This window comes from Cyprinodon tularosa, unplaced genomic scaffold, assembly GCF_016077235.1.
Source record: "Cyprinodon tularosa strain WSP-4 unplaced genomic scaffold, ASM1607723v1 ctg122, whole genome shotgun sequence".
Taxonomy (NCBI): Eukaryota; Metazoa; Chordata; class Actinopteri; order Cyprinodontiformes; family Cyprinodontidae; genus Cyprinodon; species Cyprinodon tularosa.
The window spans coordinates 281,590-306,157 of record NW_024038026.1 but is presented as its reverse complement, the minus strand read 5'-3'; the positions used below and the strand labels follow the sequence as shown (position 1 = coordinate 306,157).

General features: G+C 39.0%; 1 protein-coding gene and 1 long non-coding RNA gene across 5 annotated transcripts in view; one reads left to right on the top strand and one right to left on the bottom strand.

The window, feature by feature from the left end:
* Positions 1-23,691, bottom strand: part of LOC119777306 (protocadherin-1-like) — a 220,905-nt gene extending 197,214 nt beyond the window's left edge. For 2 of the 4 annotated variants that reach the window (XM_038276133.1, XM_038276132.1), the window contains exons 1-3: positions 23,055-23,690; positions 8,233-9,055; positions 1,979-4,159 (exon numbers count right to left, since the gene is read on the bottom strand). In XM_038276133.1, coding sequence (XP_038132061.1) covers positions 1,979-4,159; positions 8,233-9,055; positions 23,055-23,092 — 3,042 coding nt within the window. In that variant the 5' untranslated portion in view covers positions 23,093-23,690. Of the gene's footprint in view, positions 1-1,978; positions 4,160-8,232; positions 9,056-16,056; positions 16,183-23,054 lie in introns of those variants that run through there. The other 2 variants (XM_038276130.1, XM_038276131.1) reach the window with 2 other exon arrangements.
* LOC119777308 lies at positions 21,331-23,517 on the top strand. The gene is made up of 2 exons (XR_005279906.1): positions 21,331-22,197; positions 22,290-23,517. It is a non-coding gene; the product is annotated as an uncharacterized LOC119777308 (long non-coding RNA).
* Positions 23,692-24,568: the final 877 nt, after the last annotated feature.

The following is a 24,568-nucleotide window of genomic DNA, read 5'->3' as shown; positions in this document are numbered from 1 at the left end:
ATGCAACGAAAAACAAACAACAGATGGAAAACCACAAATAAAATAAAAATTGAAACAAACAATTTGACACATCTTTCACATGTATGTACAGGCTGAACATGACTACGACAACATAATGAGATTGTCTCTGTGGGTTTTAAACAGTGCATGTCACAGTTTAGCATTCACAGCAGCCAAGTCCATCAAAGTAAAGTCACGTGACAGCAGTTTGTTACGAGTGCTTGTCACAGTCACGCAATTAGTGACCACCACTTCAGCCCTCGTTTTTTTTTTCTTTTTTCTTTCTTACATTAAATAGAAAGGAGCAAGGCACTCTGGGTAAAAAAAAAAAAAGGCAAGAGCTCCCAGATAATTACCTGTCATTAATCTGTGCAAACAATTGGCTTTTCCCCCCCAGTGATTGGGAACGCAGCAAAATTAAAAGTAGTATTTCAGCCAACTTGACAGGAAGTGCAAAGATTATGATACGGTTGCATTTAGTCTTAGTGTACCTCCTTCATACTGTAGGGGCTTTTTACAGCCCTGCATCTCTATTCCTTTTCTTCTTGCTACCTTTTCTTTTTCTACCTGGCTCCCTGACAAAGCTAGAATTAACTTAAATTGGTCTAAACTGGATGGAAACACTCTGAAGTGCTCCTTAGCCAGTGAGGTTCCTGGCCAAAGAAAGCCTAGAAACAATTATAACCCCCCCCCCCCAAAAAAATGATAGAATTCACTTTCTCTCTTTGTCACACTTCAACAAGCTGATCTGGTGATAAAGAGCAGCTTTATACCTTGAGAGTTTAACCATTAAGAGTAAACTCTCCAGAAATAAAAGGAAACGGAACAAAAATCAGACCTAATGAGGTTGTCAGTGTGAAGAAGCCTACAACAGCCACAGGAAGAACTCAAGATTTAAAATACAACAAATCAAGAAAAACAGGCAACTTCCTTCATTTAACCATTTGCACAAAAAAAAAGAGAGATGCCAAACACAAGACAAAATAAATTAAAACAAAAAGTATCCCAGCGTAAACCTGCATGGGATTTTCACAAATGAATACCTTTGATCTATTCTTAGATGTTAAAGTAAGATGTCAGGCCCCAACTACATTACTCTAGATATTTGTTTCAATCATAATTTTCCTCCTCCGTTTTTTTCCTGTGGCAATAACACTTGCATTACCTACAATACATTCAAACAGAGATTCTATTAGCTTAAACAATGCTCTGCTAAATATATATAAAAAAAACTCCATGTTTTTAAATGATGTATTTTATTTGCTCATTCACATGCTCTACTTGCTTAATATGTTCCGAAGTTTGAAGAAAAAACACCTAGCAATAAGAGAAACAGGAGTGAAAAAGAAAACACATTTGGTTTTAATGCTGTTTAAATGTGTAAAGGGAGTTTTTTCATCAAGGCTCTAACAAAGATTTGGATATTAAGTTCGCACTATTTTCTTCTTACATATCTGATCTTTGGAAATTTCTGGTTATATAACCAAAGTTTAGCATGCATGAAGAAAAGCATAATTGGAGGAGAAACCTTTGAGCAATATATCCAATGTAGTATTGTAAGGGGCCTGAGACTAACAAATGTGGACTGCTTTCCTCATTTTAACATCTGTTTAAGAAAAAAAAGAAAACAAATACAAAAAAGAAACAACTTAAAAATCCTGTTTTATGTTCACTCTACAAATGTTTGGTCACCAGATTCCGAAACCCATATTTGGTCAATCCTTAACGTGTTCCTTCATATTTTTGCACTGTCCATACTGAACAAAAAAGCATAATGGAACAAAATGGACATAGTGAACAGAACAAACTTAAAATAACATGAAGAAAGCCATTTAAAAGAGGGATGCTCTGCAAGCGAATCAGTGAGGCTTTGGTGGAATAACACAGTGCCATGTAAGTCCAAGCATGTCTAACACAACTGGCTGGTCCAATAGATGTTTTCCCTGTGGTACATTGTCATGTTTGCATATTCTCCTACCTGTTTGTTGTTGTATTTGGGTGGGTTGCCCTTGTAGCTGTAATCCGAATATTGATCCGATCCTGTGGAGTTGTTGTCGCCTGTCCCAACGAAGGTGTTGGTTGCAGGGAGGTCCTGAACAGCTTGGTGTTTCTTGGAGGCAGAGGGTGATTGTGGTTGTAGCTGAATAGATGGCAAAGGAGAGTTGGACCTGTAGTGACGGCCCAGGTCAGGGCTTCCAGGTGGGTAGTTAAGAGGCAGATGAATTCTGGGGCTGTCGGTGACTTCATCAATAAGGTTAAACTTTAGACCTTTCTGCAGACTGGCCTCCTCATCCTCTTCCAATGGTTTGGTGGGTTTTGGAGCTTTTGGCTTTTTGCTCTTTTTTCCCTTCCCATTTTTTGGACCCTGCTTGGGCGTATAAAGATCCTTACTCTCCTTCTTGCCAGCTTGGTAACCACTCTTAGTATCTTTCTGCAGGTGGTGTCTAATGAACACCACTGCTACAATGACCAGAATTACGACAGCAACACCTGCAAGAATGCCATACATTATATTGGTATGCTGACTGTAGGCGTAGTTCGGGTCTCCTGCAATGTCTCTGTCCAGGGGTGTGTAAAGACTGTGACCAACCAGTGCCTCAATGAGAGACACATTGGATTTGGTTTCATTCACAAACACATGGACTAATGCTGTTGTGTGGCGAGGAGGTTTGCCGCGATCACTGACCCTCACAACAAGTCGGTGAAGCCCATTGTGCTTGCCAGAGAATTCCTTTGCCAGTGTGATCTCACCACTTGTGGGTGAGATTTGGAAAAGGCCGTAAGGGTTTCCTCCCGTGATGGAATAGTACAGCTCAGCATTAGGTCCAGCATCAATGTCCTCTGCTTCAACCACTTCCACGCGTGTTTCTGGAGGTGTGACAGGTGTCAGGTAGGTGTAGGATGAGTTGGATGGTTTGGTAACATAGGGGGCATTGTCATTCTCATCCAGAACATTAATAGTCACTCCAACGTAGGAGTACCGTGGTGGTTCTCCACCGTCCACAGCCTTTAAACGAAAACTGTAGGTGCTTTCTTTTTCACGGTCAAATGAAATGCTTGAGAGGATAGTTCCTGTGCCATTTTGGATCACAAATTTGCCATTATCTGGATCTACAAACAGTGTCACTCTGGAATTCTCTCCTTTATCGGCATCAGTAACAGTCACTACACCAACAGGATTTAGTGGAAGCATGTTCTCAATGACAGAAAAGCTATAGCCATTAAGCATGAATTTGGGTTCATTGTCATTGCGGTCTAAAACATTTACTACCACTGTTGCAGTTCCAGTTTTACTTGGAAGGCCCTTATCAGCAGCTGCAATGTGGAACTCATACCGCTCAACCTCCTCTCGATCCAGTGTATTTTTCACACGGACCTCCCCAGAGTGGGCATCAACTTCAAAAAGCCGGGTAGCTGAGGGCTCAATTATGCTATAAATCATCTCTGCATTGATACCACTATCTGCATCAGTGGCCACAACATCTAGCACCTTGTCCCCTGGCTGGTTACCCTCTGCAAAGTCAACTTCAAGCAATGGCGGTGAAAATGTTGGGGTGTTGTCATTCACGTCTGTGACCTGAACTTTAAGAGAATTGGTGCTTGACAGAGCTGGGTTACCAGAATCCACAGCAACTATTTCAATTCTGTAATCCTTAATACGTTCATAATCCAGGAGAGTAGTTGTTTTCAGGAAGTATTTTCTCTTCCGATCATTGGCTGACTCACTAGCAGGTTGGAGTTCGAATGGGACATCACCAGCAACCACACATGTCACCACAGCATTTTCCCCCTCGTCACTGTCTGACACCTGCACCAGTGCTACTGGCGTACCAACTGGCATGTCTTCTGAGATATTAGCCACACTGTCCTGGTGAATTAGCAACCCAATACCCCGGATCTCTATTGCTGGCGCATTGTCATTTTGGTCCTTGAAAATGATAGTCACTAAGACTTTGGAACTCTTGGGATTAGGTCCACGATCTCTGGCAACAACAAAGAACTTGAGAAAGCTAGTGTCTTCTCTGTCCACCATTCCTTTGACGTAAATGATACCAGTTGAGCGGTCGATTCGCAGAAGCCTCTGGACAGTCTCAGATACTTGATAGAAGCTGTAGTCTATCTCTCCATTTGTTCCAGTGTCAGCATCATTGGCTCTGACCTGCAAACACAAAAAAGTATATTTTTCACCAAAACAAATCAAACATCTTCAGATTAAAAAAATAAATAAATTTAAACTGAAAATAAACATTAATACAATGAAAAAAAAATAATTCTTTGCCGTATGTTGGGTCTATTTGGCGTGACATGTCACTATGACCCTTAACACCCTGCATTCTTAATACTAGCTCAGTTATAGTTTTATGAATATTTGGCTTGACTTACAAAGAATCAAAACCATTAGCCATGTACAAAGCCCAGTGTTGAGGGGGCGGAAGTTTCTGCTGTGTGGAACCATAATACATTATCAAAGCTGAGTGCACACACCCACACAAAAACATCTAACGCTTGTGTAGCAGGTCACTGGAATCTAATGAGCAGATGAGTGAATGTTAATGTTTCTCTCATTATGAGAAAAGCCCCGTCTCCTCTGGGCCAATCAGGAGAACAGGGTGAACATACCAACATCAGCCACAACCCTGCTTCCCATATCCAAACCTAAGGTAAATTGAGGTAATTAGTCAATTAGAGCGTGGGAGTAGTCAGCAAAATATCACTTAGGTTAAGTTTGTTAGGAAGGCTCTCTGACAACACATCTAATGCTGTTTAATTGTATGTGTTCAATTCCATGGCTGCTATTAAGGGATGTAGCTTGTTGTTATGTCAAATACATCAGACAAGTTTTATAAACATCTAAGGGAATGCTAACTCAGCAGTCCTTCAGCCTTTACCTGGAACCTACAGTGATGTAATTAAGATTTTAAAATCCTTAGATCAATTAATTACTTTAAAGCATTGGTGAATATGAGCCAAAGTTGCACTCACCTAAAATAATCTTTTAAAAAGTCCTTAAAAGGAAAAGAAATGTGCCAATGGGATAGGATTATTTGAGGATTGTAACATTGATAATAAAATTCGAATTTGGGCCAAGGACACAAAAATCAATTTATAATTCCAACAGCAAGAGGAACATTTTCATGGGCCTTTCAGTTTGAGACGAAACCACTGCCTTATCTAAAGGATAATCACAACTTTGAATTTAGAAGATTAATAAAGACGGGAAGGCAGGCTTTGGGCAAGGTTATTAGAATCCTTCCATCATCTCCAACTTTGTTTATAAGAAAAAAAACATATTTTTTTCCAGTTCAAATCATACTAAATAAAAAGTTCTTCTTCATGGATGTTGATCTGCCTTAATTAATAATTTATGAGTAGAAATCTAAACATAAAAAATATATTTAAATTTATGTTCATGTTGTGACCTGATTTTTTAGATGTTGGTATAAAACTAAACTGTAAAAGTATTTTCTTATAAAAGTAATTTACATTGTGATCGGGTGAGTACTTCTTTATTAAGTGAATCAGCTAATATATGTATTACAATTTTTCTAAACTTTGACATTTTTCATTGTGTTCCTCATTCATACATGAAAGTCTTGATTTTATGTACTGGAATGGTATTATGATTTAAGTTAAACTATCTGAAAAAGTTTGAGTAGAACTCATGAATTGCTAAACTATTTTTGCAACAGCTTGCCACATAAAAAATATAACTTTCCTGTTCAATAGTATCAAACACTAGGATATTATCAGCTGACATTGAGCGACAATGAAAGCTCCCAATCCAAGTAAAGGTAGGTAATTTAAGGTAAAAGAAAGCCTAAAACTTAAATCATAATTTTGCCTGCTGATGTTTTTTTTTTTCCACCACCAGTGTGCCTTTAAACAGCAGATATCGCCAAACATCAATAAATTATTGACAGCTTTTGAGAGTTGTGTATTTAACGGGGGCGTTGGAAGAGAACAGGGTCTCTCTGATGAAGCAAGAGTCCTTTTGGCTGCTCTCCAAGGCCACTCTGTCCAAGCACACCGCAAGTATAAACACTCTTTATGTCTCGGTTAACAATTATCCAGCAAGGTTAACTGATGTGCTTAAATAAGCCAACCACAATCTCTGCACGTTTTAGGAGATTAGTAATTATCAATAGTATGCTGTTTTTGAAATTAAACTGTCTTAGACCGGTGGCTCTCATACCGGGAAACAATCTAAAGATAATCCTTCAAAGTTCACATTCTATCTGTTTCATTGTTGAGTAAATAACACTATAATTACATGGAAAATCAATACAGACTCTTTAAATTGTTCTGGCTTGCATTCTCTACATTATTAATCAGCACATTCCTAAAGTAATACAGTTGTTTATTGGTCCTTCATGGGAATTCAACTTTTAAACATTAGATATCTTTGTCAATATACTCAGGAGGATTTGGTCCTTAATAAGATCAAGATTTGCACTCTTGATTCTAAGGAGGGAGTGTTTAAGCTAGTTAATTATAAGTGTTAGGACTTGACAAATCAATTTTGAAAATCTTGAATGCCTCCTGTTTAATTTTTGCCTTTTTATTACACTTCTTTAATTAGTTTAAAGTATGTGAGGCATTGTCAATGAACGTAATAAGTTTAAACATGATAATCAGGTAATAGTGCAAAGTTCGATTTAAAAAGAGGCTCTGGTACCACAACTGACCTGATATGGCATTTAAGGTGATCTTTTTTAGATTTATTAATAAGTTAATTGACTGAAATACCCATTTTCTTAGTTTCACATTAAAGAAACCATGTTAAAAGTTGGCTCAACCTATGCTATGCTCATTTTGAAGACTGAGACGAAGCTTGGGATATGTATGTCCGCATAGCCGGTGGACATTTTGAGCAGGTCAGGGTCGTCTATCATCATTGTCCCGCTGCCTCTATAGACCATCACTTCTCAAATGCACACTAAGTGAAATGAATTCTGGGGCTCTCTGAAATGCAATGAGCCACATCCAGAGCAATAATACCAATAAGCCCCGTGGATAATCTCATGACTGACTCAGATTAAGTCATGCACATCGAGCTGGATGGCTGGCTGGTCGGCCTGTGCTGCAGTCACATGGAAACAGGGAGAGCGCAGGATGACACGGTGAGCTGGGTTTGTCAGGTTTTGTGGAGTTGCCCAACCGGACAGCGGCTTCCTGTTCTGCCAACTGACGCCAACATTACTGACCAGCGCCAGGCCCAGGGCTCAAAGGTGAAGTTGAATCGGTGGTTAATATGTGACTACACACACGATCCCACGCCCTGTTTCACCTCCACTCCGCCATCTGTCTGTACGGATAATTGAGCAGGATATTATGTGCAGTCAGTGTGCCGAGTTGTCCTGCAGCTTTCAGACTTTATCACCAACAAGGCCAAAGGTTTAACTGAAATGTTTGGTGACTGTAGGGAATGCTGGATTGCTGGGCAACAGCAGTAATGCATAGTCACAACTTTACTTAGTATGAAAAAGTCTGCTAAAGTTTGGTTAAATATAATTCCTGGATATTGGTATTTCAGTTTTAAAAAAACACTACTTCCTCAACTATTTTGTCCCACAGTTATTAAATTGTTTCTATGATGAAAAAAAAAAAAAACTAAAAAAAATTTTAATCCAATTATCTGAACCACTGACCTGGAGGAGAAATCCCAGCTGATCCGGGAGCTACAGTATTTACACCAACAGACATCAGGGCCATGATTTATTATTAACAATGTATAAAAAGATGACATATTGGGGAGGTGTTTGAGTCAGTGTGGTGTCTTGAATATTTCAAGCTTTAGACAGTAAGGGAATTCAGGACAGTGTTACCCAAACATATCCATGTTTTCTCTCCCTTTCCACTTTTTGTAAAACTAAGGAAATAGAACCTTCCAAATTAGATTTTTGTTGTATACAACTCGGTCTCAATATTTTTTTTTTTTTTTCTGTGACTATAATTTAATATGACTTATTTTACTGTTATACATCAATTGACACAGTCACATATTTCAGGTATTTATGTACAAAATGCTTGGTGATTATGGCCAACAGCTAATGTGATGTACAAAAAAAAAAATTCCAGAGAAGGTAGTCTGTATGTACCAGTAGTTGGATTCATTTTTGAACAGACCAGAAACAAGTTATCTAAGAGTTTTGTAAGTTGTGCCTTGTAATATCTTTCTGAAATTCTCAATTAACAGAAAGGAGATGTCTAAAATAATTTTCATTCACTGACCTGCAACACAGAATGTCCCAGTGGGCTGTTCTCCGGAAGTTCAGCCTCATAGTGATTTCTCTCAAACTTTGGGACATTGTCATTCTGATCAGTCACTGTGATTCGCAGTAGAGCACTGCTCGCCCTGGGTGGCTTCCCTCCATCCACGACACGAATATTCAGATCATACGAGTCCTTTTTCTCACGATCAAGGTTCCCTAGGACCACCAGCTGTGGCTGCTTTTCCTCCGGGTCAACTTGAAGGTTGAAGAGCCGATCAGCATCCGGTCCATGTGTCAGGGAGTATTCGGCCACCCCGTTTGAACCAGAGTCCTTGTCTGTTGCCATTGGGATGGGAAAGTAAGCGCCAGCGTAGGTGTTCTCTGGAATAGCCAGGGTAAGGATGGGAGAGGAGAACTGTGGTGTGTTGTCATTGATATCCAGGACCTCAATTAGACCTTCGATCAGCCGCGGTCCAGAGCCGATCCCTTTCACCATGTCAGTGATCGACACCTCAAACTCCAGGAAGCATTTTTCACCAAACAGGTTTTGGCATTCTCTCAGGTGCTCACGGTCGATAGGGACTTCAGTGGTGTAGATTTCCCCGGTTTTGCCGTCCACTCTCAGATATGGGGCACCCACCTCCAGCTTGTATAGATGTCCAGTGTCAGGAAGGCCTTTATCTGCTGCCAGGCTGCCGATCAACGTGTTAGGCGGCTGCTCCTCAGGAACCCGATACAGAACATCGGTAGGCACAGCAATGCAGGAGACCATCAGCATGGAGGCCAGGAGCCACAGAACTTCCCACTTGAGGATCATCATTTCTCTGCCAGACAGCATCACTCTGAAAAAGATCAAGAAAGTAAAAACATCTGTCATCAAAAAATATCAGATAAAATAAATGCAGCAAAATAAGGTTTTTATTTAAAAGGGATCGTAGGAGTTCTCTATGGAGTTGAGCAGAATAAAAAATATTGTGACCTTGTTTATAACAAATGATAAGAGAAAACTTTTCTTAGACTTAGACTCCTGAGAACCTGCGTCCACTCCCAGCATCCTCTAATAGCAACATGACAATACTACACTCATTTGAATGAAAGCAAGATGGCGGGGATCCAAGTAAAAAGCTTCTACAACAACTCTATTAAGAAAAAAGGCCAAGTAAAAATCCTAATAATGTTTATGCATCTTAAGCTTCAAAAGAAAAACATTTTTGCAAAACACAATGTCGGTAAACATAAATTACACATTTGTGGACATCAGGGCTATATTTCGCTATTGATTGTGTCATGTGGTTGGATAAATGTGGGAATATTTAGAAGTTTACAGATATAAATGTTTATTTTAAGTTATATTTGATCAGATCTTTTGATAAGATGAATATAGAAATATTTAAAACTATTCACAAGTGTAAATTGTACTTGCAAGAGGTACATTTTTCAACCAAAAATTTGCTTGCAAGGTACATTAGCCACCTAGATGTGGTATAGATTTAAATCTGAATTTATTAATAATTTTATAATTATAGGGAGCATTTGCTGATGGGAATTTTAGACAACTCTAAGGTTGAATATTTATCAGATGGAGATGAAAACGATCCAATTGTGGATGAAAATACTATTGATATGGACCTCTTACATTTGGAACAACCATTGGAAGATTCTGAAGATTAATATTTTCATCCACATTCACCTGAGGAGGATTCTGATGATTATTCACTGCCTGATGCAGCAATGATAATACCGTCAGTGGGAATAGGGGTGAACTACCACAATCAGAAGTATGTTAACACAGGCGTAAACAAAGACATGGTGAGCCAGAACCTAAGCCCAGTGAAGAACTTTGAAGAGCTAAACGTGATTATCACTGGAAGTCTGCTTCTTTGGCCCCTAGCCTAGCTCAGTTTCACGGTACAGATGATGACCTGAAAGATGAGCAAGTAGATTGGTGCCACAGGATTATGTGGAGCTGTACATAGACTTGAGGCTGATTAAACTACTTGCCGACTAAAGAAACACAATGTCACTGGCTAAGACTGGGAGATCTCTCAATACGATTAATGAAGGACTTTTATAGATTTAAAGATCAATCTGAAGTTCTTCACCAGTTTGAAACACTAGCAGGTAAAATTAACTGTAAATGAATGGGTAATTTACCACACTAAGATGAAGGAATAAAAAGAAGAACTATGACTAAAATAATATGAAATAAACAATAAGAATCTATTCCTTTGAGTCTGTTTTTGATGCTTTCCTCTCATGTAATAAATGCACAACAAAAAATTTAATGTGACCACGATTTTTATGATGCAATCCTATTGCAGATCTCAATATTACTTGAAATTAGTTTGATATGGTAATATCAATATTAACTCTGGAGCAGTGGAAAACCACACTTACCACACAATTTAAACTATTGGGAAAAATCTCCATCAAATGTGAAATATGCCAAGAAGATGCTCTGTCCCCCCTGCTGTTCAGCATAGGCCTGAAGCCCACAGCCAAATAATCAAGAAGACTGGCTATGGATACTGTCTCAGGGCAGTAAGCCCCCACACTGGAGAAGTGGCTCTGATAGATACACAGAGTCCAGAAATGGAGAAAAAGGTACTGAGCTCCTTTAGTTGATATGTTCCATTACGGGCTACGGCTACTTTTCTTTATTTCTCACTCTTTAACTTTTTCCTGTCATGGTAAACTTGTAGGAGCAATTAAATCTCTGAACAATTTAATCTCTTGCAGAAATGTAAGATCTCCTACTCAACTTTGTTTCATTAGAACTGTGTGTGACAAGCTCAAGCCTTAAAATAATAAGGTTTTATTTACAGTCAATTTTAGACTGTCTGACCTAGAAGGTCTGTCAGAAAGAAGCAGTCTGAGCCGCTAAATGCAAATGTTTTTGCTTAGAAGTTGACTTCCTCACCCAATGTTCAGTCTGCTACATCTATGCCAGACACTTTTTGATATGAGCTTTCTTCCTCTACTTCATCTCTGCACCTTTTTTTTTTCTTGGCAGTAAATCATCAGAGACTTTTTCACAGTGGGAGTATCTTGGCGACGGAGGTTAAGCTTTATTTTTAAAAGTTTTTTATCACTATGTCCTTGATTTGGAAACAGACACATAAATGTTGAGTGCAGAACAGAAATTCACCAACTAATGCCAACAGGTGGTGTCTACGTGGGAAGGAGGGCTTGTGTTTTTCTCTTTGCATTAAGGCTCCTATTGGCAGACTGACATTAAGAGAAGATGTGTTTGTGTGAAGTCATTTTGTGATTACATAAATAAATCAACTCAGTGTTTCAACCAATTCCTTTTTGCAAAAACATAACCGCAAAACTAAAACATTAGAGCCTTTCCCAACAAACATCCAACATGACAAGAAATATGTAGATAAGGCCACACGCCATGAATATGTAGAAACCTGAGTAGGTCGCAGTGTAATAAATAAAATAACAAAGTGACCTAAACCAGCATGTAAAAAAATATGGAAATTAGTTTGGAATGAAAAACTTTTATTATATAAAGACCAGCATATCTTAAAATTCTAGCACCACATTTTTGAATTCAACACACCACATATGAACACATGTGGAGCTCTGTGTGTGCCTCTCTGAGGCGAATACATAGACAAAACTTTAATAAACTGAATAAAAAGCTGACTAACCATGGCCCATCCTTTTTCCATACTACGATATAGACTCCTATGAAGATTTAGCAGCTTCTGAAAAATATCAAACACTTAAAATAAAAGGATTTACAAATAAATCACACAATGTAGTCGAAACGCTTGGTTCTAATTTTACAAAAGTGATACTGCTCCTTGTTGATTGCTTTATATTTTGACAAAGAGCCTAAATGTTATTCTTTATAATCATGTTTTTAATAAGATAGCTCTGCCATTCATTAAACACGGCTAGATAAGTTAAAAAATTTTGGATTTTATTTGATCTTATGAGTAATGCTTTTTTTTTTTACTTCAACTTCTCAGTTATAGACAAGATGTGGGCATCATAACGTTTTTTTTTTTGTGTGTATAATCTGATTTTTGTCTGGGGTTCTGTTTTTCAACTGAGCCTGTGGACAGACGCCAACATTGACAATTTGTTTACACATCAAACAAGGCGCTTACTCACTAAAAAACTATGACACAGACTGTTAGTAATATCTACATCGAGCTACAAGTGTGTTCAGTTTGAATCTTGTTTCATGTTAATGCAAACCTGAAACGTTAGACATTGGGGCATAATAAGTGTAAAACCAGCCTTTGGCAAACGGAGAGAAAGATCATGTTAAAAAGGCTTTGTGCATACAAACAGTCACAAAAGGTAATAAAACATTAGCTGTGAAGCTGAAAGCGACAAATGTTCGGGGCGTTGTTCCTGTGGGTCCAGCTCAATTGATGCCCAGCTCACTGCTGTGACACACAGATGCCTAATTACCCCTGAAAGACTGTAAATGTGAGTGTGTAAATGTGAGCTTTACAGAGCGAAGTATGTGTGTTTGTTTTCTCACATTTTCCTCCAGAGCTGCAAAAATACCAGAAACCAATGACCCCCCCAACCCTTGACCCTGCGGCATTTTACATGTTGCTGTGGAAACGATGCCGAAACAACCGCATGCACTACCATAGAGCTTATTTGCTGTAATTCATATGCAATAGATTTCTTTGAATTTCTACATGAAAGAACAACCTGCTGCTTATTCTCCAAGGCAGTTTATTTAAAGATGACCTCATGTTTTGCCAGCATGTGCATATAAACCAGGATCAGAAGTAGTGAAGATGTGCTAAAGAAAAACAAATCATGAAATTCAACTTTCAGGAGAGACACCTTTACCGGTATCTGTTATGATTCAGATGACTTTTTTTTTTCCGTATGGTGTCACATGTTCTCAATATTTATTTTTTCTACAGGTTAAGCCTGGGAAAACCAAAATATGTTTCACATCTTAGAAACCTCTCATAAACCTGAGGAGTAGCTAACACTCGGGATTTCGTAATAAGGACTGGTTTAACTGATTTTAGCTGTTCTGGTTTCAAAACCAGACGTGTTGCAACACACACCTTCTTCTCTTGATTTGGGAGGCAGATGCTAAATATGGCAGTGTTGTCCGACTGGAAAAAACAGTTTAACTCTGTTAAAAAAATGTTCAGTCACCTTTAACTGAAAAGAGAGAAAATGCATTTTAAAAATGACACGCAAGAAAAAGTCTTTAAATTAAAGACTAAATTTATTGGACTCAATTAGAATTTAAATTTTGATTTTATTTTATCTTTTGCTATTGTTGACCAGAAGAAATGGATATAATGGTTAAGAAAGTTGGCCAAGGCAGATTTTAAATAAGCCTAGTAAAATTAATTATATTGCGCAAATCTATAATTATATCAATGAATTTCAGTTTATTAATATCAAGGCCGGCAAACTCGTTCAAATCCATGAGAGAGATTGGAAAGCGACAAGATCTAGATTTAAAAAGTAGTTAACTCAAATCCTCAAGTAAAAACACTGATAAATCAGTCGACTGCCCAGAAGAAACAAAAAGATTTCAACTTTTATGTAGGAATAACTTTTTAATTTATATTTTCTCATAAAACCCTGCTTTTCAGCTGTATCTTACCATACACTCAGAATCTAAGTCCACTATTATAAATCCTACATGTTAGTATTTAATCAAGCACTTATTGAAGAAGGTACCGGTAAATATTTTAATTATATAGATTTAAGTATATAGATACCTAACCAAATGCTGATGGTAAAGTCTGACTGACATCAACAGCTGAACGTGTAAACAGAAAAACCCAGAGCTGCTGCTATTGTTCATCACCTTCAAAGAAAGCTAAAAAAAACTAAAAAAAGAAACTTAACCTGTAAAAGTAAAAAAAACTAGAATAAAATAGGCCAAAAACAGCAACTTTAAAGCTTAAGAAAGACAGGCTATATGTTATAATGCACTTCTGCTATAACCATCAGCTTTCTGAATCATTGTTTATTTTTTGACCCCGAGTCGACTGTTTTCATATTCAGCTGCTCTGAAAATGCAAGGCTGTAAACTACAAACACCAGATTCAGTCTGCGGAATTTCAGAACTGTTGCGCGCTCCTGTGAAGTTTTATACATATTTAGAAAGCTGTGTTTCTACACCTTCTCCTGTGCAGGCTGACTCTAGACACGTTTCGGTAGCATCTAAATTAAGGTTTTTGTCCAGCCAATGTCCCAGAGGGCTTTCGTAGAAAGCAAATATTACTTTGGGGCATGAGAAAATCTTTTGGTTGAAATGTCAAGAGAATTGGAAGCAAGTTCCTGTTTACGCGTAGAATTTCATGTTAACATGTTTGTTCAAATGTTGTAAAGGCAGACTTCTCCTCAGGGGACAGGACAGGGGTTAGTCAGGGATCATCCAGCTTGTCTTTTTCCCACAGAAAAAGTCAGAAAGCCGCCTCCATGTGTGTTTTTGTATAAGTGGGAGGCCCCCCCGTTTAGATGTTGGGAGTAACATTACCATAAATGAGGACTGTTTGACTCTCGCAGTTGTTTTATCTGCTGCCGAACCCAGTGGAGAGACAAAGACTAACAATAGAAGAGCCAGGGGGACAGAGAGAGGAAAAGGGTGTGTCAGGACGGCAATCATCTGTACATTACAAAGCAGTCAAACGACCCTGATGGCCCCCAGTGGAGTGTGGATCTACAAGTCTAAGACCCACCTGATGACACCACTGATGCAGAATTTATCTACGTTTACTCCTAAAGCATGCTTTAAAATTACAATGTAACATATCTATGATTATATCCAAAGTTTATTTAAACTAAAACAAACAAAAGCTACCAGTTCATGCCAAAATGTGTACTAAATAGAGCTTTTAATTCATTTTAAACACTACTTTAATGTTATAATACCTATATCAACTGATCGGTTCATCCTCAATTAAGTCATTCATTTGTAAATAACTCAGTGAAGTGATTTATTTACAAATATTTTGAAACTTCAGCAACTTCAGATGCCAAAGTAACGTCATGGTTACAACTCCCAGACTCAGCATGGTTTATCCAGACCCTGGAGAGGTTTGGTAGCTTCTCAGTATATGAAAATGAGTCTGATGAGAAACTCATTTGAGTAGAAGAAATGGAAAACAAATTAAGAGTACAAAATCTAAGACGAAACTATTTAAAAATGTTTTGTGGTGCTACATGGAGTAGAGGAGGGGGTCAAAACCTCAACGTAGTAGCAGTGCTTTTCTTGATCAGCGCAGACAGATTCAACACTCCACGTAAAACAACCAGTTGCTTAATGTCGCATTTGAACCGATCTAAAAAAAAACTCGCAACAGAAAACCAGGTGAGCCGAAGATGTGAACTTCCCCGCTGTTACTGTTCCTGGGACCGACCCCTGAACCAGACCGGCAGTGTAAATACAGCCTTCATCTAGTCATTTTTAACATAATCCAGAAGGCTAAAGAGACTCAGGTAGCATTTCAAAACAAGAGCATGAAATCTATAAATAAAAACAGAAACCAAAACTTTTACGATAAAAATACTCTAAATCACTTTAAATTCTGTATATTGATAAAACTGAATAGCAGCTCATTTTCATTAGCAAGTGCAAAAACTTAGAGAGGATTCAATAAAAGATCATGTAAGGAACAACAATACCAATGTTAAGTCATCCAGGAAATCTCTGTTAATCAACCTGATCAAGTAAATTCTACTGATAAAGGTATAACAAAAATATTTAACCTCAGTACATAGAATTGTAAAACAGTTGCTTCTTCCAGTCAATCCATACTGCTATGCATGCAGCAATTGTCTAAATAAAGATAAAAACAGAGGGAAAAAAAAAACTCTACAACACCTGATGCTCAGCTAGTGAATCAGCCAGCGTTCCTTCTGGATTGTTCTCCAGTTCTGGATGGTTGACAGAAATCTTCTAACACAAACTGGTTAACTCTACAGCCCAAACTGGATCTGCAACAATCTCAGTGAGTACAAACTAAAGAATCCATCCTGTAATTGTCCCGCCTGTAGGACCGTCCCATTAAGCCAAACCTACCTCATCTACATAACAAGAAATCCCACAATTGACTTTAAACATGCCCCACGGCATGCAAAAGCTTTGAACAACTTTTTCTTCCAAAGAAAGCCAAAGAGGAGGTTTCAGCATTAGATCTTTCTTTGGAATAAATGAAAAATAACTTGTTTTAAATGTTAACGTCCTTGGAGGAAAAAAAATCTGCTTTACGTGAAATTAACTAGCTGAAAAAGCTATAAATAAATCCCATCCTTTTTCATATAGGGTTATAAGTTAGTTTCTGTTTATTTTAGCTAATTAATGAAGCATTTTTTTTCCTGCAGAAAATCACTTTAAAGTGAAGCTGCGTGAGCGTGACAGAAAGTCATCTGTGTTACACAAAAGCCTGAATAATCCCCGGTGTCGCTTTTAATTGCACTAATGTGCTCGGCAACGCTGTGAGACCAATTACACACCATGAAACTGTGACAACTATTATGGAAGACAATCTGTCACCTCGGAGCAGGTGGCCCCCGGCCAAACTGGAAACCAGTTTTGAAAAAAAAATAAAAAAAATCTCAATGGTGAGTGTTTTAAAACCAGGTTATGAACGTCTGTCTCTTTGTGCTGCCAACCTGGATTAAACATCTCTCTTTCACACACACACACACACACATGTGGATAATCAAAAGATTCTTTGATGTTTTCAGATCTCAAATGGACAGAATAAGCACTGCGGATGAGATGAGTGTGTGTGGTCCCCTCGCTGTTCAACACAAAGGGTTTCACTCTAATGACTCCATTCAAGACCATTGTTTGATCCAGATTAACACGCGCACACAGGGACGGGGCTGCTGGTGTCTTTCTGACCAAATTTAATTCATCAGGGGTGGAAATCTTTGGAAATGTCACGCTTTGATTTCTAAATTATTCCTGATTCAATGAAAAGGAGTAGAGGCATGAGGAAAAAATCTGTTACTTTTTTCTCCTATACGAAACAATAGAACTAGACTTTAATTACTATAAACAGGTTGCTATGGGGTAATGCAAAGTAATAACATGTATTTATCTTCTGCATTTGAAAGCCTTAATTTGTTGACAAAACCTTCAGATTTGATTAAATGACAAAACCCATAAATCTAAGCAGCATTAAACAGCTTTTGCCGAGGAAAGTTTACATATAACCTTACCTTAAGAGGGTGTCAAATAGTTGGAATATTTAAATAATTGTTTTGGAGCTTAGTATATAAAGACTGCGGTTAGATATATTATAGATATGTAAACTGAAGTTATATTTATCAGATGTAACAATAGTGAGTGTTGTGCTGCAGACAGAAAGCAAAAAAAAAACACTAAAATAATAGTAATAACAGAGTTCAGCTTTACAGTTAGATAGCGATCTCGTTCATTAGTCACACTTGTTCACGCCTTTAATCCGGATGTAAAGAGGTAAAGAATGCGAGCAATAAAGGCATTGAGTGTCCTCCTGCCATCGCATGACGCCTGTGTCACCGTCTGCAGGAAATTAACACGCTCTGACTCACTGGTTTTAATTGGTTGAATGGTTTCGGTGTTTTATTGTCCTCTATCTGTCTAGCTGAAAGTCCTGCTCCAGGGCGCGGCAGCACAAACGACTTGTAACAGGATCAAATGTGCGTCTCTTTACTGACAGGAGGTTTTAGCCATTGGTCTAACACAACCAGAGCATATAACACACATATGGAACAAAGTGCAGAAAATGTTTTCATGTTAAGTGTTTCAACCTGGATATCATTTGGAGTCCTAATTCCACCTGTTTCCATAACATATTAATGAACTAGAGTGTCTAAGATAATTAGAATGGAAATGAAACACAGAGCCATAACGCTAGGCTCATACTAAACACAGAATAAATTATTCAAAGGTGGTTTCAACCATGATGTAACGTATATAATATTGTATGTAGACTTTCAAAATATGATAAAACATGTTAAACACTATTCGATATATATGACAGAATAAACAGTTTGAGTCTACATTTATGAACCAAGCAAAATCTAGTTTTCAAAACCCTCTGATGTCGCATAACAGCAGCTATAGTTAATAAAAACATTTGTTGTTTCCAAACACTGATCTTAAGAGTAAGCACAAATAGTTGCGCAAATTGATTGATTATGGAAACGGTACAATAGAACACTAAACCAGGGAGAGGTTCTATTATTCGGTTAAAAGCTCATTTTATTTTTCTCAAAACTTGACATGACTACTTTACATGATTGAGAAATAATTCAAAATGTTTATTGACGTGTAGTAAGGAAGTAGCTCTCCATTTTTCAAAATAAAAGCAAAGTTAAAATTCTTCTTCTAAATAGACAACTCTGTGAGAACTCATTTCAAAATCTAACAAAGCTAATATTTAACACCAACAAAACATGGTGAAAACCCAAAATATTCTTCAAGGTGTACAGATTGACTGGGATAGGGTACCAAATATACTTTGGTTCCTGTACTTACTGGTTTTAGGGGAAGACTTGAAAGCAAAGAGAAAATAACTCTTTTGAAGTTAAGAGTCTTTGACAAATTGTCTGTTATGCACTTAGTTTTTTTTTTTGGTATGCTGTCTAAGAACTGATTTTATGCTGTCAACAAATTGTAGGAAAAAAAAAATCCTGTTTTGGATGTAATCGAGGAAATGAGTACAAGCCTGAACCTGCTAATAAACCTGAAGATTCAATGAGTGCCATTAAAACATTATTTTATATGTAACTGTATTAATAATCTTGACAAATAATTGCATACAATAATAAAAATTGTATGTATTTTAAAGAAAGAGATTATTACTAAGGAAGATGTGAGTTTTTCTTTGTTTCTTATGGGATTTTCTCTACTTTTTACCTACAGCATACACTATGCTGGCGAAGCTAGGACTGGAAAAACATGAAAAGTAAGTTAGAGTAAGAACAGTCAAAGAGCTTTGAATTGAATTAGAATTCAATTAGTAAAAACAAAACTTTTTCTAATTATTTTTTTTAACTTAACTAAGGAGGACACTGGTCCTTATCCTTTCTCACATGTTTTTCTTCTACATGCGTCAATGATTCATACTGCAGCTGAGTCATGTAATATAAACATGCAGTGATGTGTGACAGTGGGAAATGACACCTGGTGCTCAGTGCGCGAGCAGGCCCTGGGTTTGCACTGCCTTTAACCAAGAGGAAAAAATAATCAATCGAGCCTCAACGGCCAGGCTTTCAGCTCCATTTGCAGCCGGAAGCTCAGACGTGTGTCCATCAGTTCAACGGCGAAGCATCTCTGCAGGAGGGGGTTGCATCAGATCAGTAGCATGTTTACCATTCCCTCCAGAGTATTCCTGCTTCTAACAAGAGCAACAGCAATGATGACATCCGATTTTACAAATGTGCCTGATTATGTGTTTGCACATGGAGAGGAGAAAACAAATTGTTGGATGGAGTTTTTCTAGCCCCACCATCAGGTAACATTCCCACTGCGACTCTCTGCTTTATTTCAGAGGAAACGGAGGAGGTGCAGCGTATTTCAGGGCTGACATAAAACCTTAGTGACGTGAACCCACAGCGTTTTTACCCACTGATGCGAGCTGGAAGGGTTGCAGCGGGAGTAATGTGCAGACTGTGGCAGGGGGGCATATCTGCGATTTTTATAATAAAAACACACCGAGAAAAACCCAAATGGAGCTGTCGCCTCCACACTCTTCATCCTAATGGACTCAAAATGAAGCTGAATATGAAGAGTCTCATATGAAACGAGCATCTTTACAGCCACAGCGGAGGCAGTTTTCTCTCAGGAGGAAGCGACGATAAGGCTGCATTTTAAGGCATTTCACGCTCTGGTTGCGGCTTTCGGCTTTGTCTTTCCCAATGACTCCTGAACAGCTCAGTTATTTGCTGCTTTAAGGGAGAAAGTATGGATAGTTTAGACGGCTTCTGACTCTGCTTTTTGATTTGTCTGAACTTTGAATGCGTTTGATAAAAAAAAAAAAAAAAAAAAACAGAACATGACAATTATAATAGAAGATGAAAAAGTATTAAAATTTCAATCAATATCCAGAAATAGGCCTCAAATGGTGAAAGTTTGCAAAAGGGGTTAACATATTTTTCATCAAAGGATTTGATAGTAGGTGCTGGAAAACACTAAATATCTGCCAATCATTTGGCTAAACTGTAAGCCAGAGTGGATGGAGAGACGATAATGAATATATGTATATGATTTCAGGTCTGGCACGAGATAGCAGCAAGAAACTGATGCTTGAGATTATTCAGAAGTGCTTTAGTCAAAAGAAAAGAAAATATTTCTAGATTTGCAGACAGTATTTCTTCACATAGAGTAAGATTTATGCTTTTCAATTATATTCTCCATCAGCAGCAGGAGTTTGCATACTTTAAAGCAGGATGTTTTTTCTTTCTTATGTCTAAACATTGATCTGAAATGTAAGAGTTTCGGTTGAAAAACGGACCAGATGCTTTTCCTCACTCCGTCCATTTCAAATGAAATTCACTCATTGTTATGAGATATTTCCCCAAATATCTTCTCTAACTGGATTTTGAGATGCCAGAAATATTACTCATGGTTTACACATCCTCTGTCGACACCAGACCAGTCCAACCGGTTGTTTCGGTTAAATGTAACCCGAACAGAACAACTTCTGTTTTCTGAGATTGATTTTATTTAGAGTTTTCTTGTTTTGTTTTTTTCCCCCCGAACCGGAAAAAAGGCAAACCTGCCGTGACATCTCTGTAATCTAAAGCGTGATAGCTTCTATTTGCTGTCAACCAGAAAAAAAGGGTGTGTGCGTGTGTTTTTTTTTTTTTTTTCCCAGAGCTTTTATCTGACAGACCAAGCCAATTTCCACACATCAAGCTCCCAGTTTAATGGCACCCATTAACCACAAGGCTCCCTTAAATCTACGATTTTCATGCAAACACGTAGAGAACGGACTGCTCAACCTGTTTCTGCATTACTCTTTCTCCTCGATGCAACTTGCAGAGCCAAAGGAATCAGCATGACGCTGTTTAAGTGGACAGAATAGGAACGGCCCACCTCCAAATCAGAGCTTGCTATCCTAACCTTAAACCTCACCCTGCCACAAGACAGTGGCGCGTCGGGAGGAGCTCAAATGATGGCAGGACCATCGTCCAAAACAGCCGCAAACCTCACTGAGAGTATCTTCACATTCACCACGGCTCCAAAGGATTAAATATCAGTTTGCAGCGGCGAATATGGGAAACACAACACAAAGATTGCGGCTTTTTCTGAACCTCAGAGGTTTGTGTGGACCTTCTGTCTCTGTTTAGACAGTTTGCTGGAGGCTGCTAAGGCTGTATGCATAACTAAAAACATCACTAAGATGTCCAGATGAGACACTCTGTGTTCAATACTTTAAGAAAAAGCCATCAGATGTTTATTTCTTTAACAGAACAGCTACAAAAGATGTCAAATAACAATAGCCCTGTGCAATATGGCACACCGTTACATTTTTAACTGCAGTGCATTCACTTGATGCAGGAGTTAATACCCACGCCTAATACAGAATTTAGTTGCCGAGATGGGGATGATGATGGAGAGAAGAAGAAGAGCGGGGAAAATGTGATGCAATCACAATAATGGACAAAATGATTGCAATTTTCTTTTTCTAAATAGTTCCTGATTGAGGAACCCCCACCCCTTCAGCAGCTCCACACTCCCCTGATCTTCATGCACACAGCCCTGCTGGACCAGCTCTACCCCTGCCTGGCCTTGGAGCTGAATCTGAGGATGTTTAAGGATGTGGAGAGAAGCGCCGGAAGCCTGTGTGAAAGATGAAAAAAGGGGGGGCGAGATGAAGGAGGAAACGGGGTCAAAGGTCATGCACAGGAAGGCATAACATCCATGTGAAGGGGTGGGTACCTGGGCAATTTCAAAGGCACCGCAGCTGACGGTAGAGTTCGCTGCCTCTGCTCTCTGTGTGTGCCAGGCAGATGCGCTTTGCATGTAAATATACGACCCCCCCCCCTCTCTCTCTCTTTCTCTCTCTATCAGCAATACATACGCCCACCCTCTTTCTTTCTCTCCCTCTAACACAGCAGAGGAGGGGAAAAAAAGGTAGAAGAGACTGAAAACTGGACGCGCAGGATGGACCAGATTCCCAGCAAATGACACACAGCATGTTTCATTGCTTCTCCTCCTCGTCGGTGAAACTGGCCGCCTCTCTTTGCAGAGCAGTAATACAGGTTGTGATGTGACGCCACAGGTGCTCTGGGGGGCCCCTTCGGATTTCACAGAGATATGAGGTTGGAGTTTATGAGCACCTCTGGCTCTATGGATTATTCAGTTGCATTAAATGAAAAACATAAAACTCCACAGACACAAATACTTGATTTAAAAAAAAAAAGAAAACAAAAAAAAACTATTTTTTCTCATTTTTCTTTCTTTTCACTATAGATTTCCTCCAGTTTGAGAAACGTTAAAGCTTGAGGAAGTTGTGCTTTATTACTGAGAGACATGGAGGTAATCCTCAGGACGCAGATCGATACGGATCAATGAGCTCTGTAGTGTAACACACGTAAAGTAGCCATCAGAGGAAATTACACGGAGAACATTGAGGCTTTTTTTTTTCTTTTTTAACAACAAGTGTTTGGGGGGAAAAAATAAAAACAGATCCGTTCCCTGCTGAGTGTCAGTTCTTTAATTAAGGCACAAGTGCGCATTCGGGGCTAAATGGAACAGAAAGTGAGAGCGCGCGGAGCGGTGCTGGTAAGTAACGCGTCTTGGACGCACGAGTTGTATTTAGAGAGGTTTATTTGAACCAGGGAACAGGTGAATTATTCACACTGTAGAGAAGTTCCTACCTGGAAGTGTTACAGCCCCCAGCTCTGAGCGCTCCCATGTCGGAAACAAACGCGCTCTTCCGCTGTATCCAGACGCAGACGCTCCAGGAAAGAGAAAAAATGCTTCATAAAAATAAAAAAAAATCCACGAGGTTGTAATAAAACAACAAAATAACTTTTAAAAGGTGGAGGAAACAACCATGACAGACAAGCGATATAAAAGGAAAAGATTCAGATGTGAATCAAAGAATCCAATAGTTATTCCTCCAGTTTCTCTCAGTTTGTGTCAGTCGTGACCAGCGCTCCTCTGAGGCGCAGCCGGACTCACTGACTGACCCCTGAAGGCTGCATCCTCCGCTCACTGAGGGATGATGGACCGGGAGGTTTTGGATGTGGACGCACCACCGGGACGGGAGAAGAATCCCACCCGTTTCTCTCTTCCAAACACTTCAAAAAAAGTGTAAAGAAAAAAAAAAAAAAAAAAGGTCCGAGTTGATGGTGCGTGTAGCGCAGGTTCGGTCCGGTTCCCTCAGGTCTGGTTCGGGTCCTCACGCGGTCCAGCAAGGTGCGGGTCGCGCGGCTGCACCGTGAGTGATGAGAGAGTGGAGTGAATCCAAAGCAGTGCGCTCGCGCTTCTCTCCCTCTCCTCTCTCTCTCTAACGCTCTTACTCCCCCCCCTCCCTCACCCATACACTCATTATACACTCCCCCCATCACAGTGGAGGAGGCGGAGCGTGCATCCTCTTCATCAACTTCATGGATTTCCCAAAAAAATTTTCTTTTTTTTCCCCCTTTCTTTTTTATCATGTATGATTTGAGGTATATTACGTTCAACTTTACAGCTTATAAACTTTGATAGTGAACACACGCGCTGCCTCAGAGATGGTACCGGACCATCACCTGCCCTGCAACCGCTTTGCCTACATCTCTGTCCGACTGCAGAGAGGAAAGCGAGCCACCGACTCCTTCGCTCTGAGCGCCACCTACAGGCGAGAAGTGGCAGAGTTTCCTCCTCCGCTGATGCTCCTGTAGCTTTCAGACGGAGGAGAGAGAGAGAGAGACAGCAAGATAGAGTGTAAAAAAGCATAATCTGGATATTCTGATGATCGTACCATGAGGCGCAAAGAGGCTGCGCACCAAAGCTGCTTTACTGTGCCGTTGATATCACAAACAACACATATAGATTAATTTTTTTTTTTTTTTTTCATATGCGCGGGGCCACAGCGCATCTGCTCACAGACTTAATCCAAATGGAGCTTTCAGCTGGAATAAAAACCATTCTACCTTTATGGCCTCTCTGACATATTTGCCACTCTCAGGGAATCCCAATAATACAGATTAGAAAATATTTAAAACTAGAACACATGGGTAGTTTTATCCAAATGTAAATAAATTAACTAATTGTTCTGAGGTGAAATAAATGTGTCACTCTTTCTGTTTCTGATATATGAAAAAAGCAAGGTGTGCTAAGATTTGCTCCTACATCCAATTTAGTTTTTTTTTTCTGACAGGGACACTACCACCTGGAAATGAGT